The following is a 15021-nucleotide window of genomic DNA, read 5'->3' as shown; positions in this document are numbered from 1 at the left end:
CAGGAATTCTTGATCTTTTGCAGGCAAGCAAGGAAGTTGGGGGTTTAGAGTATAACACCAACAGGTATGCACCAAGGGGTGTTTTTTCCTCTTAGCCATAAACAAAAATTGCTGTTTTGTGGTTGTGTGTGTGTGTGTGAGTGAGAGAGAGAATGAATTTTGCAGCTCAGTAACTGCTTTTTCTCCAGTAAGCAAATTCTTCCCTTATCCTGTGATCTGGAGGGAGAGGTGGGAAAGTGTGTGGGAAAGATTTTGGTGATATAATTTAAACAAATTGAGGTATTTCACATCTGTAAATACTGAACATCCATTTTAGCAGTAATACTATAGTGGATGAATCATTCAAAAGGAAGAGAGAGCTCAGTGAATGCAGCTTGAGGGCATGAATAATGTTTTATAATGTAGTAATAATGTAGTAAAGTAATCTAAATGACCAGCATTCCTTCCATAAAGCATTGTAACATGTCTCACAGCTCCCCGAATGTTGAATGTTTGAAAGAAGAAAATAGGAAACTGTCTATCCTCCCTCACACCTCTGGTCATCATTCTTCTCCCCACCAAAACACATGACTTGGAAAAAACCCAAACTCTTTCATGAGTACTTCTGTAACTAAAATGGAAGTGCTTGCCTGGGCTTGGTTGTGTTTCATATGGGACTGCTGTAGGTGGACGTTGAAGTTGACGTGGAATGTTCTGGAACATGGTTAGTAAGGTACAGCACTAGATCTTTTAGCAATCCAAACACTGGGCAGTGAAAAGAAATGCAAAACTGGAAAATACGGTTCCTAGACTCAAATCCTGCAGTTCAGGACTATCTGGAACAAGGGTTTTGTTTAAGCCCATCTCAAAACAACTGTATGGGTTGATTACCTCCACTCTCTACAGGCCAAGGCTGATCTTAAACTACTGATAGAGAGTTAGGTACTAGAAGCATGCATGTCATTTCAAAAGAAGCTAGTGGGGCTCTTCACATACGGAAATGTCTTGCTTAACTCAAACCTTAGGAACAAATCCCCAGGAAGGGGTTTTGGGAACATCAACTGAGTTTATGGCTTCCATGCAGAGAATGGCATTGCAGACATGAACTGCTACATCTTATGCCCAGTGCTCCCTAGTACTCTGCTGCTGAAGTAGGTCCTTGCAGCTGCGGTCTTAACTGAATGATTTGTCCCCCGTCTGTAGAAAACCAGAGGTATTCACCTAAGCACTTTCCACTCCTCCGCAGGGACCACAGCCTTTGTACTTTTGGAAGCTGTGGGCCGTTGGGAAATTGCTGGCACAAGTTTCTAGCCTCTAAATATGCCTGTTGTGCAAACAAAGGTGAGAATGACAGGCTAGATGGTGATGTGGGAAATGATGTGAAATGTGCGGTAAGGCTATTCTTCTTTGGCATTTTAATAAGCCAGTTCCATCTCCACTCTGCCTTCATTTGAAAACCACCTTCACCAGGCCAGCAGGACGTGTTAGTTCTCTCAGCTGGCTGCTTGAAGCAGTGTTTATCCTACTCGTGATTCATACAGCAGATGTTGCATGGAAGCAAGAGATGTGTTGTACCGTTTTATACATGCAAAGCAGCAAATTCAATCTGCTTTGAATAGTAAAGCCAGATACCACATTTAGTGGTACTCCCAACAGCATCTTTTTCCTCCCTGCTTCCTCTCAGTCTGCCTTGGTTATACAAAGTCACAGAACCTGTGGAGGAAATAGAAAATAGCTGGAGGAGTGGTCTAAAAGTTGGAACAAAGTGGACAAAAGAGACTGGTGCTGTCCTTCTCACTCGTGCTGTGCCCTTGCTGGGTATTGAGTGTGCATGACCCAGGAAAAGCACAGCTTGCAAATTTGAAAGAACCTGTTAAAGTGAAATGAGAAAGTCCCCTCAGAGAGGAAGATATTATCTAAACCTGGCAAAGATTGGAAGTTAAAAGCCGTAACGGAGAATTCCAAAAGATATGCCTCATGGTCAAAGGGGAACATATGGAATAAGTTACCAAGGGAAACCATAGAAGCAAATTTTATCAGTGAGTTTAAAAAAAAAATAGTTTTATGATGTTGAGAGAGAAGATGGAATTTTTTAAGGTTGCAATGTGGTGACAGCTACAGAGAAATCTAAAGGAGAGAGTGTTGCTGAACTTCTGAAGCAGAAGCATCTTCTGGTTCAACCTTCTCAATTTATTAGGTAATTGTCTCTTTCACAGCTTAGATGCTTGCAAGAGATTAAAGCATATTACATAGACTGGCTTCATGCAGGGTACATCACTTGTGAAGTAGCAGCGAGCTCTGTGAGACAGTCTTGCCTTTGTGCGTCAACATTTAGACTTTATTACTTGTTGCAGCACAGTGACAGGGATCCTCATCTCTGTGTTGAACAGAGGTGTGCATGCGGGGTCTCCTGTAAGAGTTCTCTTTTCATTCCTAATGTGGGTGAAAAAAGCCGCTGATTTTAAAATCAAGTAACACAGTCACTACATATGTTTAGAAGGCTTATCTTGACAAGGCTGATATTTCTAGAGAAGAGATCTAATCTCAGTTTAGTCCTATTTTTCCTCCATTACTGCCTTCCCCCTAGCGAGGAGTGGTTGATCAAAACAGCCAACCACCTCCTATGATCACAGAGGGTATGGGGAGAGGTACCAATGTGTGTGCAGTGCCCAGGAAACAGAATATTTTTTGTTGTCTGAGCTCCAGTGGGTCAGTGGTTCTAGATTTTCCTGATCTCTTGAGATTTGGCCCCAACTCTGCACCTGCTCTTCAAAAGAAATAATTGCATTAACACTTGTAGTCTGTTTAACTATTCCTGTGAATTCCTTTTCCATTCCATGTTATGGTGCATAGTGGAACTAGTGTTTATGTTGAATTTACACTTACATTTTGGACAGTAATTAGACATGTTGGCAGGCAGTTAGGTGTATCTTAACTCTGGGAATAAAGTTGCCAGTGTAATATGACTCCCATGCTTGAAGTTTGGTATAAAATAAGAAAATTTATCAACCATTGTAAGAATTAAAAGAAATCTGCCTTAACCACGTTTACACCACTAACCATTCCATGTGTAACATGGTTCGCTGCCTGCTTACAATGTGCAGAAATGCAGGGATAAGTGGGAAAAAGAGGTTAAAGAAGTGGTCCTCAAAGATTCTCTTCCTTCCTTGGGAGGTGTCTTTTGCTGTCTGCAACGGGTTAAAACTGACACACAGTAATGGACTAGGACTCAGGCCTTTCATTTTTCCTCCCCTCAGAGCCTGGGCTCTGTACCCAGTGTATTTGTAGACTTTGTGGTTTCTGAAATCAAAGTCGCAAACAGTCACATAACTACACTCTGCATGAATTACTACACTGTGTGTGGTAGTTTAGTGGGAATGTGTCATATCGATTTTGGCTCTTGTATAAACAATTAGGCTTTGGCAGTGTGTGTTGCAGCTTGATTGAGAAAAGCTCCTGATAAATGGAATTACTATGTTTCATTTCATAATTATGCTAGGCTTTTTAAATGGCCATAATGTGCTTTTTTAAAAAAAAATGCAAGAAAGATGATTCACAAACATACTGTGTCGCAACATGATGCCAATGTGGTCATGTCTGGTTCTCAGGAACAATTTCCATCTTTCTCGACTTCTAAGGCAGCTAAAGGGTAGGCCTATGCATGCATTTATATATATACATATATACATGTATGTATGTTCTGGATACTCCATGTAGCAGTAGTGCAGGTAGGTCTGTGTGGAATCTCCTTTGCTGACACAGTGATCTGTGCAGATGAGAGCCAGCTCTCAAGTGGGAAGCATGGAGCCCTGTCAGAGTGGCGCCGGAGCTGCTGAACTACTTAGGAAGCGGGTCAGGGCTTTTTGTGATAATGACCTTATCTGAATTGTGTGAAACTTTATTCTGTAAAATAATTGAACTGTCATTTGCAGCTGACCAAACGAAATACCCTGATGGCATTACCTAGATTGCTCTAGAGAGCTGCATCTCCTGTTCTTGTGTCAATGGTAGTGAGATGGGGAGAGATAATGACAGAGGTCCTGCAAAAGGACTGCTGTAAATGTGGAAACAGTCTGAAAGAACTGAAATGGAGTATGGAAAAGAGCTTGGAGGGACTGGTACTCACATGATGTTGAACTGAGCAAAATTCTTTGTTGTTTCCAGGTCTGATTCAAAAATGGAAGGAAATACTGGTTTTATACTTGAAATTATTTGAGTTTCATAGTTTCATACAACCGTGACTTCTCCAGAATATTGATAAGTCATTACCGTCTTGGCTCCACTTCTTTGTGGTTCATTTGCATTTGGCCACAGGTGGGGTGAGGGGAAATGCTGAAATGACAGGGAAATACTATCACAGAGACAGGATGGTGATTTATTGCCTTTGCCTTACATGCACAACTGCATTTCAGTGGTTCTTCTTGAAGTATTCCAGAGTAAGGGCAGTTGGAAGGGACCTTGGGAAGTCACAGAGTGCAGCCACCTGCTCACAGCACAGCCAGCTGCAAAGTTTGACCTGGTTGTTCAGAGCATTGCGCTGGTGAGTTTTAAATATATTCAGGGATGGGCATTCTGCTGTGTGAGCTGCTCGGCCACCCTCAGTATGGACCTTTTCTTCTTGTGTCGGGTTGGGATTTCCTCTGCTGCAGCTGTGCACCACCGAGAAAGGCCTGGCTCAGTCTTCTCTGCAACCCCGTGAGACAGTTCTTTTTTCAAGTTAGTTCTTATTTCCATTTGGAAAATGCTCAGTGGTTCCTGTGACTTTCCTTTGCCTTTATCTATTTTTCCCCTAATCTTAAGATGAGACTGGGTGATAGGTATTCAGAGGCCAGGTGAGACATTAGGGAGCTTACTGTGTCTCATCATCACCTTGCCCTTCAAGTGCCTCCAGCCGTCTGTGTAGGCAGAATGGAGAATGGGGAAGAAGCCACCCTTCTATGAGTAATATTCATCTGAAATTAATAAATTAAGTTCTAAATATGAGGATAGAGGTGAAAGGCTTGGTATTTGCTTTTGAAAGGAAGGAGATGATCTGGCTAGAGATGTTGAACCCTCAGAGAGAGATGGTAGTAGTAGAATTGGTTGTGAGAAGTGAGGCACTGGCTCCCTCCATGATATCCTCTCCTAGCTTCAGGGTGTTGGGATTGTTCCTGTGCCCAGACAGCGCAGGGGCCAGCCTCAGCTAAGGAGCTAAAACCTTCATCTGTCCGTGCTGAATTGTACATGTGTATTCTTGTCATGATCATGGCTGTTTGCCTATTGCCACCCGCTCTGGAACATGCTGTCAGGGAAAGGATGCTCTTGTCATGTCTAGGCGGGTAATGCAGGCAATGTGAAAGCCCCAAAACATAGCCTGAAGGGATGCTTTATGCTCCTCTCCCTGATGAAGATACTGCTAGCAATGGCAAGCTGTTCTGGGACACTGAGGCCCCGAGGCATAAACTCAACACAACAATAGTTGCCGAGAGCACTGTGCAGGGCACAAAGCCATCTGTGCCGTACAGACCAATGTCTTCTTCCTTGGGTTCCCACTGAGATGAGCTGCCCTTCCCCGTTCCTCATCACACTGTCCCAACCAGTGCTGCAGGCTGGTCAGCGCTGAGGGAGATTTTATTTGGGATGAGTTTTAACAGCACATTTTCCCTTCTGTTGTAGTGCTTCTCTCTGATAATAATGTAAAAACATGCTGCCAATTTTAGCTCTCAGGGCGCAGCAGCAGACAGGCAGTGGCTGGTGATGCTGTTGCACGTGGCTCATTAGCAGGCGTATGAGCTCAGGCTGCTCGGTGTGGGCGCAAGCTTGGCCCATCAGGCTCCGTACCAGCTCAGCGTGGGCTCTGGGTGGGAGCTGGGCCTGGCATACCTTGGACTCATCCTCCACAGCCCAGCCTCATGGGTCATTCAGGCGGCCACCATGCTGCTTTGGCCATGCCTTTCTGGCCATCTGAGTGGTTCTTTTGCCTGTGGACCGTGTGGCGGCTGCACTGAGGTTTACCACGCGGTGCTGGGTGTTGCAGGGGAAACTGGCAGTTTCTGATGTGGACCTCTTTCAGTTCCTGCACTATACACAGCTGAAAATCACAGGTGCTTGCTAGGCAGCAAATGGTTATTGCAGTAAACGACTCAATCTTTTTTTCTCTGTTCATCCACAACATCATTTTTTAGCTTGAGGAAAGGAAAGCAAGGCTGCCAGGATTTGCAGAGCAGCGGCAGGGTCTGTGCTATTGCCAAGTGCCACCTCACTGTGTGTTTGAAGGGCCCTTGCCAGCCAGCTGCTGGGAAGGGAGCACAGGGGCAGAAGCACTCTGGCTGCTTTGCTCCTGCTCCCCTGCTCCTGCCCTCATTTTAAATGTTTTTTAAGTAATAGTTGTAACTCAGAGATAGTCTACTTTCATAAATGTATTTTTTAAATCATTGCTGAAGCTACAGAAAGGGGATATGGCCTTCCAGAGCTTAAAAATTGCTTCCTGATTCTTCTTGAATTTTTTTTGACTTAGAAAGCTGAAATACTTCTGATGGAAGTACACGTCAGCACATGCCCTAATGAGAAACATTTTGCCCCGTGTGCAGTTCTGTCTCTTTGAGACGTTTCACCCACACGTTCAGGTTGTGGTTTGACTCTCAGAACCACTGGTTTTGATCATATTCCACAATTTATTTGTTGAAGCTTGTGTTGCTTAAGGCAGTTCCTCTCTGATTTGCTCATTTAGTGGTCAGTGCTTGATGGTCTGTTTGCAGTGTTTTGAGAGTCCAGTATTTGCAAAAACAGTTGGGGGAAAAATCTGAAAGAAAATATGTTAATTTTTTATAGATGGTGCAAAATATGCCTTTGACAGGGAGAAGGCTAAGGCATCTGGTATGATAATGAAGGGATTAAAATGTCTCTTTCCTAAATAAGTTTTTTGATGTTCTTCTATTTGTTGAGTTGCTAGCTGCTAACACCAGTCTTAACTCATTTTCAGGATTATTTATGAACGCAATTAGTGCGCAGAAATTCCCATTATGTCTTGTACGTCACTCTATCTGGAGTCCTGTAATGATTTAAAGTGGATTAAATTAAGATCAAGTAAGAGAAAGCGATATGGTACTGCTAATTTACTTGGGAAATGCGGTATGTTAGTGGCTTCTATTACATAACTGTAAAAAATACCATTACCTCAGCAAGTTTTCTTGCATTTCACCATTTGCCCAAACTCCAAAGTTCTGGGAATATTTGATGATGTGTTCTGCCTGTTGCAGAATTAATGTCTGGCGTTCTCTGACGAGATTATCATTCTTCTACGTTCTTCCGTGTTCTGGGGAGCGTGCTTTCCCATCTTGCTAAGCATACATGCCAGTCAGAATTTACACATCGTTTGACCGCAGCCTACTCTGTAGGAATGTATTTCTTTCTGTAGCAGATGTGCTGTGCCTATTAACAACTGGCATTAAAATACCAAAAAGCAAGTTCAATGAAAGCAAGGTTTGCACCCACCCTGTAGTCCACCCATCCAGTCCCTACCTCTCCAGCATCTCCCATAATCAATCCACCCCACATCCACATCAGCAAACACTCCTAATTCACTAGAGAAATCTCTTGAATTGCTTGTGCCCTATCGTGTTGCTCTTCCAGCAGATCTTGGAGTGGTAGCAGTCCCTGAAAGTTACTTGAGCCCTGTCCTTGCCCACCAGCGACAACAGCCCCCAGGGAGCTGCCCATCGCAGGCCCAGCCACGCAGCGCACAGCTTCCTGGCTTGCAGCAACCCCACATCTAATGTGCTCTTTGTGATATTGCTGTTAGCATAAAAACAACTGGTGTCACTTGTGGCATGCCCAGCTGCTCCACAGGCAGTAATCAGAAAATCTCTTCTAGCAACACTGTGCAGTGAAAGCAGTCAACTGTTTGTGAGGGGCTCGTGTTTTTCTGGAGTCGATAATAGCACTTGTATTTCTCAATGTTTCCCCGCAGTCAGCCACCTGCCTCACCCAGCACACAAGAAGCAATCCAGGGCATGCTATCGATGGCAAACCTCCAGTCATCAGAGTCCTGCCTCCAGACGTCCTGGGGTACCAATCAGGCAAAGAATAACTCCATCTCCACACAAAACTCTAAAAAAACAGGTGGTGGCAGCAACAAAAATGCCGGCAAGCGATTACTAAAGAAAAGCACAAAGAACAGTATTGACATAGAAGATTACGATGAAGATCAGGACCACTTAGACGCCTGTTTTAAAGATTCAGATTACGGTAAGTACAAATGAAGCAGTCTGAGTGAGTGTGTGCCTGGGTATGCATGTACATATTTGTGCATGTTTGCAAACACCCCCCATGTTTCTCCATACACTTGCTCACTTTCTGTCACATTGAAATCGACTGGGTATTTTGGTGAGGAAGAGTGCAAAAACAAGAGGTCTGCACAGCAAAATTAAGCAAACACTGCATGATAGGTAGACTGACCACAGAGCCAGTGGTGGTACAGCCATCCAGGTAGACTGTATTTGAGGCATGTCACAATCAGAAGATGTTAAGAAGCATGGAAGCCCACTGAAACCGCAGTAGTCAGCCAAGAAACAGGAAACTGTCCCAGAAATGCATGTCAGGTAATGGTACTTATGACAGAAATGTCCTTGTCTGCACAATAGCAATAAAATGTATAGGTTTCGAGTGAGAAGTTGAATTTGTACTTGGAACAGGGATCCAGTGGTATTTTGAGTGTTGGCAGAGAATGCAAGTATCTGAAGCAGAAATGGGCACAAAGCCAGTTTGCACCAGTTACATCAGTTCTACCAAAATAATCTGCAGGAGCATTTTTGAGTATAAGAAGTGAGGAAATGAAGAAAAGTAATAACGTGAAGACTGAAAGGAACTGGAAAGCCTAAAGTCCCAAAGAGGGCAAGAAGTTGATAGAGGTTTATGCTGCACAACAAGAGAGTCTATGTGTGTGGTTTAAGTCTCCCTGGCAAGCATGGCCATCAGAAATCATTTGTTATGACTGGAGAAGTGGAGTGTGTCTTTTCACATTATTAACAGAGATGCCAAGGCAAAATGGAGATGCTGTGACATGTTGCAGAAGGTGGTCCAGCCATTTAGAGTGCACTGCATGCACTGTGAGGCAGTGGCAGTGCTGGAGGGTGCTTTGGGAAAGGGCAGCTCCATGAAGCTGTTGGACAGGGGTGTGGTTTACCGACAGATGACACACATGAACAAGGCTCTGCTCTACTGAGGGGTGGATTTGCTTGTTATGTGTCTGTGCTGCCAGTGAATGGAGAGTCTTTTTGGTGAGCAGGCTTGCTTTCCAGAAGCTCTGTTTGTGTCACGTCAGATCAGCAGACTTCTAGTGTCAATGGCCAAATGCCACAGTAATGCCAAAATCACCAGTGATGTAACAAATCAAGAAAATCAAATGCATATGAAAAAAAATAATACAGAAACTTCATAGTACAGGCTGGGACAGAGTTTAGAAGAATAAATTGATGTCATCCCAGAGGCCTGTGAAGGGTCCTTTGGTAGAATGGTTCACATTCATCTTTTGGATACTCGCACTGTGTCTCATTTGTCTCTGCCCAACTGTGCGGGAGTTGTAAAGGCCAGGAAGGTGTGGTGCTCAATGAAGTGGTTGGCTGACGTGTTTTCAGTACCAGTCTAGCTTGAGTTAAGGCAACCTGTTCATGTCTCTTCTAGCTGTGCTGCTGCTCCACAGACAAGAGGAAGACTGATTTTTCCTGTCTGAGAAGTTTCATTGTGTATCCGAAAAATACCTGGTCACAGTTCAATGACAGCAGCTCCTAAATGTAGTGTGTGTGTAGATGAGGGTGGGAGAAAGTCCCCTGAGTGTTGAGCTGTGTCACCACTCAGTGGTACTTCTGGGGGACCTTGCTATTCTAGCAGTGATGCCTGTAGTCACCGCACTTGTATGGAGCAAATGAGTCTCTGTGCAGGGTAGAGCTGTTTCTTACACTGAAACTATTGCCTTTGTTTCCTACTGTAGTTTACCCTTCTCTTGAATCAGATGAAGATAATCCAGTATTCAAATCCCGATCAAAGAAAAGGAAAAGTTCAGATGATGCCCCTTACAGTCCAACAGGTAAGTCCATACGGTCTGTGCTGCCCAGACTCAGGCTAAGTTGTGCAGGTCCCTAAAAAAACCAGCCATTTTTCAAGGAGTGTGGAAATTGTAAGATCACAACTAGCAATTTCTTTATTATGTGAAGGTTTAATCCTTTCCAGCACAGTGGGAGGTGATATCATGCACTGGGACTCATGCTGAGCAGTTTAGCCTTCCTCTGTCAATCAGTTGGCAGGAAAAAGTCAATCCTTATCGGGTTGTTAGTTTATTTTTCTTCACACTCTTGGTGATGGAACAATTGGTGGCCACCTTAACAGTGGTATAACAGTGAAATCCCCAAGAGCTGAGTAGCCATGGCTTTTAGATGTTGGCTGTGTAAAGAGTAATGAGAGAGAGAGCATGGGAATAATCTCCTCCAGGTTCAGCCAGTGCTGGTGGTCTGGAAGGGTGTTTTTGTTGCGGCTCACCAAAGGCAGTGACAGGCCAGGGAGTCCTTAGACCCCTTTGATGTGGCACACTAACGGGGGAGTCTCTGCAGCTTGGGGTATGTGTGACAAGCAGCCCATGTCTCATCAGCTTGAGGCACTGCATGTCCATGCCCAGCTGATGGGGTGGTGAACACTGTCCTTTTGGAAGCGATGCTGGAGTCGCTCATATGTGTAGTGTAGGCAGAACCCTCCTGTGACTTTGGCTTCAGGTAGCTGCAGCTGCCAGCAAAGTTGCTCAGCTGTGTTACATCTTTATTGGCAGCTTCTCCCCAAGCCGCTGTGACTGGAGGCTGTTGGCACCTCCTGCCTTCACATGCATCCCGGGGAAGGAAGGGCAGAGGCCATGGCATCCCTGGCCCTCCCTGCTCAGGAGGGCAGAGCTTCGCTGCCCAGTGTGTGGTTATGCTGCTCACACAGGCACATTCTGCACATCTGACCTGCATCTGCTTTCCTTCTAGCACGAGTTGCCCCCTCGGTGCCTCGACAAGACAGACCGGTGCGAGAGGGCACGAGAGTCGCCTCCATTGAAACTGGACTCGCCGCTGCTGCCGCGAAGTTGTCACAGCAGGTGAGATTGCTTGAGAAGTAGTAGCTGTCAGAAAATGAAAGCCTTCTCCTCCCAGCTGCAGAGTTATGCCCAAATAGCAGTGCAGTGCCAGTCCTCCTCAGTGTTTATTCATGCCAGTGACACAAGGCTCAGCAGTGTCAGGGGAAAGAAATGGGATGAAAGTCCGATAGTGTCACAACGTATCTGGCGACAACACAGCGCAGAGCAGGCGATGCATTGGAAGTGCAGAGCAGTATGAGCTAGTGAGCATAGCCACCAGGCTAAGACAGAAGGAGGCTGCCCAAAAGGAGTGTGCGTGAACTGCATATTGATATGTATTTGAGAGTCTGACTGGTGTGATTGTATTGTCTGTGGAAACTGGTTGCTGGGAAGCGTAAGGATTTACTTCCAAAGATTTGGTGAACCGTGGGTATCTATGGGTCAGTTTAGCAAAGATACTGAGGCACTTTGGGTGTTGATAAGTGTCTGGCCTCTGAAGAGGTCAGATAGATGCTAAGCGCCTAACACACATAGGCCCCACAAATGTGACAGCATGAGGTGCGAAGGTGACAAGGTCTGCTGGAGCAAGGTTGGTGAGACACCTTGGCAAGTTGCTGGAGATGCAGGTTCTGGTGGCATTGGGCTTCTGTGATTTGTGCTGTTGAGTAGAAGAGTTCTGAGAATGGTAGCAGGATTTCATCAAGACGCGGACTGAAAGTAGGCAAGGGAAACGGGTTGGTGACAGACCACTGTTCTTGTGGTATGTATGTGTAAGTGCAGTTACAGGTCGAGAGAGAATGTGTGTGTCCTAGCAGGAAGCAGAGTCTGTGAATCAGTGGGATGTTTAATGTTCTCCATGCTATTGTGAAAGTTTTATGAAGATACCTGAAGATAGGAGGTGCCAGTTTTTGTGGAACATCGAAAGACCTGTTCATGCAAAACCACGCTGGTCTCCCAAGGCAGGGTCATTTTGGTCCTGGCTGGCTCCCACTCGCCGCAGTGTATGCAAAGTTTACAAACAAGGAGGCTCTGCACAAAGCATATACATAGGTACAAGAAAGGCAAACATGTGCGTGCAACAGAGCGAGCTGTGAGCGAGATGGTATCGGAACAGACACTGAGCAGTTTGTACATGGCAAACTTCATGGGTTTTCGTTGTATCAGGACCCTAAGCAACGCCGCTGGCCCTTGCCATAGCTAAAGGTCTTCTGGGGATTAATCTGAGCTTCATGTTTGTCATTTTAAAGGAGGAACAAAAAGGCAAGAAGAAAAAAAATACCAAAAAGAAGCTGTCAACCAACAACGTGAACAAACCGGCTCAGGAAGGCAGCTCGCCAGAGCCGAAGCTGGAGTCACATGCCAGCAGCCTCACAGATCACGAGTACACCGCAGGGGCCAGCACCTTTGGGGTCGCCCAGCCTAACAGGGGATCACAGCCGATGGCACCTGGTGTTTTCCTCACACAGAGGAGACCCTCATCATCCTCGCAGAACAATGCCTCCACCAAAGGTACCAGGAAACGCCTGGGGTTATGGTGTAGGAATGGGGAAGGGTGAATTGGTCGTGTAATCCGTGCCTTTTGCAGGGCCCTCACATGTGATGTCTGCCACGGGGATGTAGAATTGCTTTGGCAGGTCAGGTCTGGTCGGAGACGGTGCCCATGGCCTTGGCTGTCCTGGCACTGTGGGCCCAAATATACGTTTTGCTGCTGGGCTATTTGTTGCAGGGTGTGAGGCATCTCATGCTAGGAAGTACCCCTGAGCGTGCCTTGAGGCTCCTGAGGAACACCTGCAGTGGTCACATCACAGTCCAGCCTGTCTGGTGAAGCCTTGTCCAGGGGAAGATGCGTCCGTGAAGGCTCTTCTGCCCAGGGCTAGGTCAGGCACTGCTGTGGTTGGGTGGTGTTTGTGCACCAATACCTGTACGTGAGGACATCCTACCCAGCAAGTGTAGAGCAGTGCAGATCTGCAAACCCGTCTTGAGAGTTGCCACAAGGGAGCAGAGGAATATCAAACCTTGAGAGTAACACAGCTACACAACCAAAGCCAAGAGAGAGGAAGAGGTTGCTTGCTGTCTGCCATAGGGAAAGCGTTACAAAGCTGAGGCTGTCCTGGAGTCTGGGCTGAGACCTCCTATTCTCTGCTTGAACTTTGCTCAGAAAGCGTGACAGAGGCAAGTGAGTGGGACAGGCACTGTGTAGTGTGAAGATTAAGTGTGCAATCCCATTGGGAGAGGCCCTGATGTAAAAAGCAAGGCAACATGGCAGACGTTTCCTGCATTCCCCTGTATTTGAGTGGAGAAAATTAGAGGTAGCGCATGGTGTCCTGGCAAATGGCAAAACATCAGAGCAGCTTGAATGGGCCATATAGGAGGGCGTTCATAGCCCACGGTAGGTGCAAGGGTCCTGCCAGGAGCTGGTAATACCTGTGGCTGTCTGCAGAACCGGAGTGGAATGAACATATTTGCCTGGAATTGTATCTTTGTGGTGAAATGGTGGCATTAGTGAAACAGGTCCAAGCCAGTGGAAGATGTGATGGGAAGAGGAGTGCTGAATGGAGCCGAAACTCAGTCTGGCTGGTGAGCTGGGTGGCCCAGTTAGGGCATCATGAAGGGAGCCTGACCAGGCACATGGATCACACCTTGCCTGTGGTATAGCTCAGTACTCAAAGGAGTGAAGGAGCCATGTGCCAAGGAAGTGAGTGGCTGACCTCGCAGGGAGCGGAGCACTTTCAGGGCCTCCTGTGCAGGGTCTTGGGACAGCTGAGGGCACCAAGGGGACTTCAGGGTGTCCCTCTGCCTGGAGCACAGGAGAGTCCTGAGCCTGGGAACTACCAGATTGGGCATCACTGGGAATGAAGGAACTGTGGAAGGAGATGATGGGATGAAGCAGAATTAGGGAACTCTAGGACCTCCTTGGGGAAGGTCTCTCAGTCTTAGAGTGAGGTGAAAGGATGAGAAATGAGGAAACTTCCCATGGAAAGTGTCACCCACACTATCATGGTCTTTAAGGCTGGGGCACTTAATGCAGACGGGAAGAGTGGAAAGGATCTGAGTCTCTGCAGGTATTGCACACAAGTGCACCAGTGGTGGCATGATGGTAAGAGAAGAGGCTGCATGGGTCTGTGTTGTGCCCGGCAGTCCCAGATGCCTTAGTGACCAGGGGTTTCTGGCCATAAGGTGGTAGCTGGTGAGTGGTGGGGCAGTGAGCAGCTGCAGTAGCTGCACCAGTCCCAGGAGCAGTACCCAGGGAGCACAGACCTCACTGAACCACACAGCTCATGAGCAAGGGCCCGGGCTCGTGGTGGTGGTGTCCTCTCATCAATATGGGGACAGGGAATGTTGTCGCCTTTGGGTGTGTTGTAGTGCCTTGGTGCTAGCCTCAGTCTGTAGGAAGGAAGTGTGTGTGCGTGTGCATGTCTGTGTGTGCGTCTTTTCAGTATCCTGGCAAGGCTGGCTGCAGGTGGTCTCTCTAGTGCTGGGGGAGGAGAGGACAAGAAGAAATGTGGAGCTGTGATGGTACACGGGTTGGTCTCAGTGCAGTGGGCAAGGGACCGGGGATCCTCAGAGCAATGCTTGGCCCAGGACTCGTGGCGGCATGCGAGCTCAGCATCCCTGTGCCGCAGGTTTCCCTTAGAGATTGGCAGAGAGGTATCCATAGATCCCTGGGGAGGGTGCAGGTGTGTAAGGAAGGCAGATACTATAATAGCCTGCTGGGTGTGAGGAGCTGTGGGGTGCCTGTATGTGGGTGCAGCTCAACTGTCACCCTGTGGGCAAATAGGTCACCTGTGAGCAGTGAGACAGGCCGGATGAGGGCACAGGGCAGCATGGCTAGCCCTGTGGAAGCAGGAGGAGCCTCAGCAGAGAAGAGATGAGATGAACCTGCACCCTGAGTGTGCTCAAAGGAATGTGTCCCTGGGTGCAGGAAAGCAATGTGCCCCAGCCGCTGTCCTGCTGGTTCTTCA

General features: G+C 46.8%; 1 protein-coding gene across 1 annotated transcript; it reads left to right on the top strand.

Annotated features, from left to right (window-relative positions):
- Positions 1-6: 6 nt before the first annotated feature.
- LOC104159947 (lysine-specific demethylase PHF2-like) lies at positions 7-12568 on the top strand (the record flags this gene model as incomplete). Its single annotated transcript, XM_009697976.1, has 5 exons — positions 7-64; positions 7928-8205; positions 9947-10042; positions 10971-11080; positions 12307-12568. Coding segments are annotated over exons 2-5 (703 nt in total), but the record flags the coding sequence as incomplete, so codon positions are not given.
- Between the last annotated feature and the right edge of the window lie 2453 nt (positions 12569-15021).

The sequence above is a fragment of the Cariama cristata genome, unplaced genomic scaffold (genome assembly GCF_000690535.1).
Source record: "Cariama cristata isolate BGI_N322 unplaced genomic scaffold, ASM69053v1 scaffold34553, whole genome shotgun sequence".
NCBI classification, from domain to species: domain Eukaryota; kingdom Metazoa; phylum Chordata; class Aves; order Cariamiformes; family Cariamidae; genus Cariama; species Cariama cristata.
This window is presented reverse-complemented; position numbering and strand designations above follow the sequence as displayed.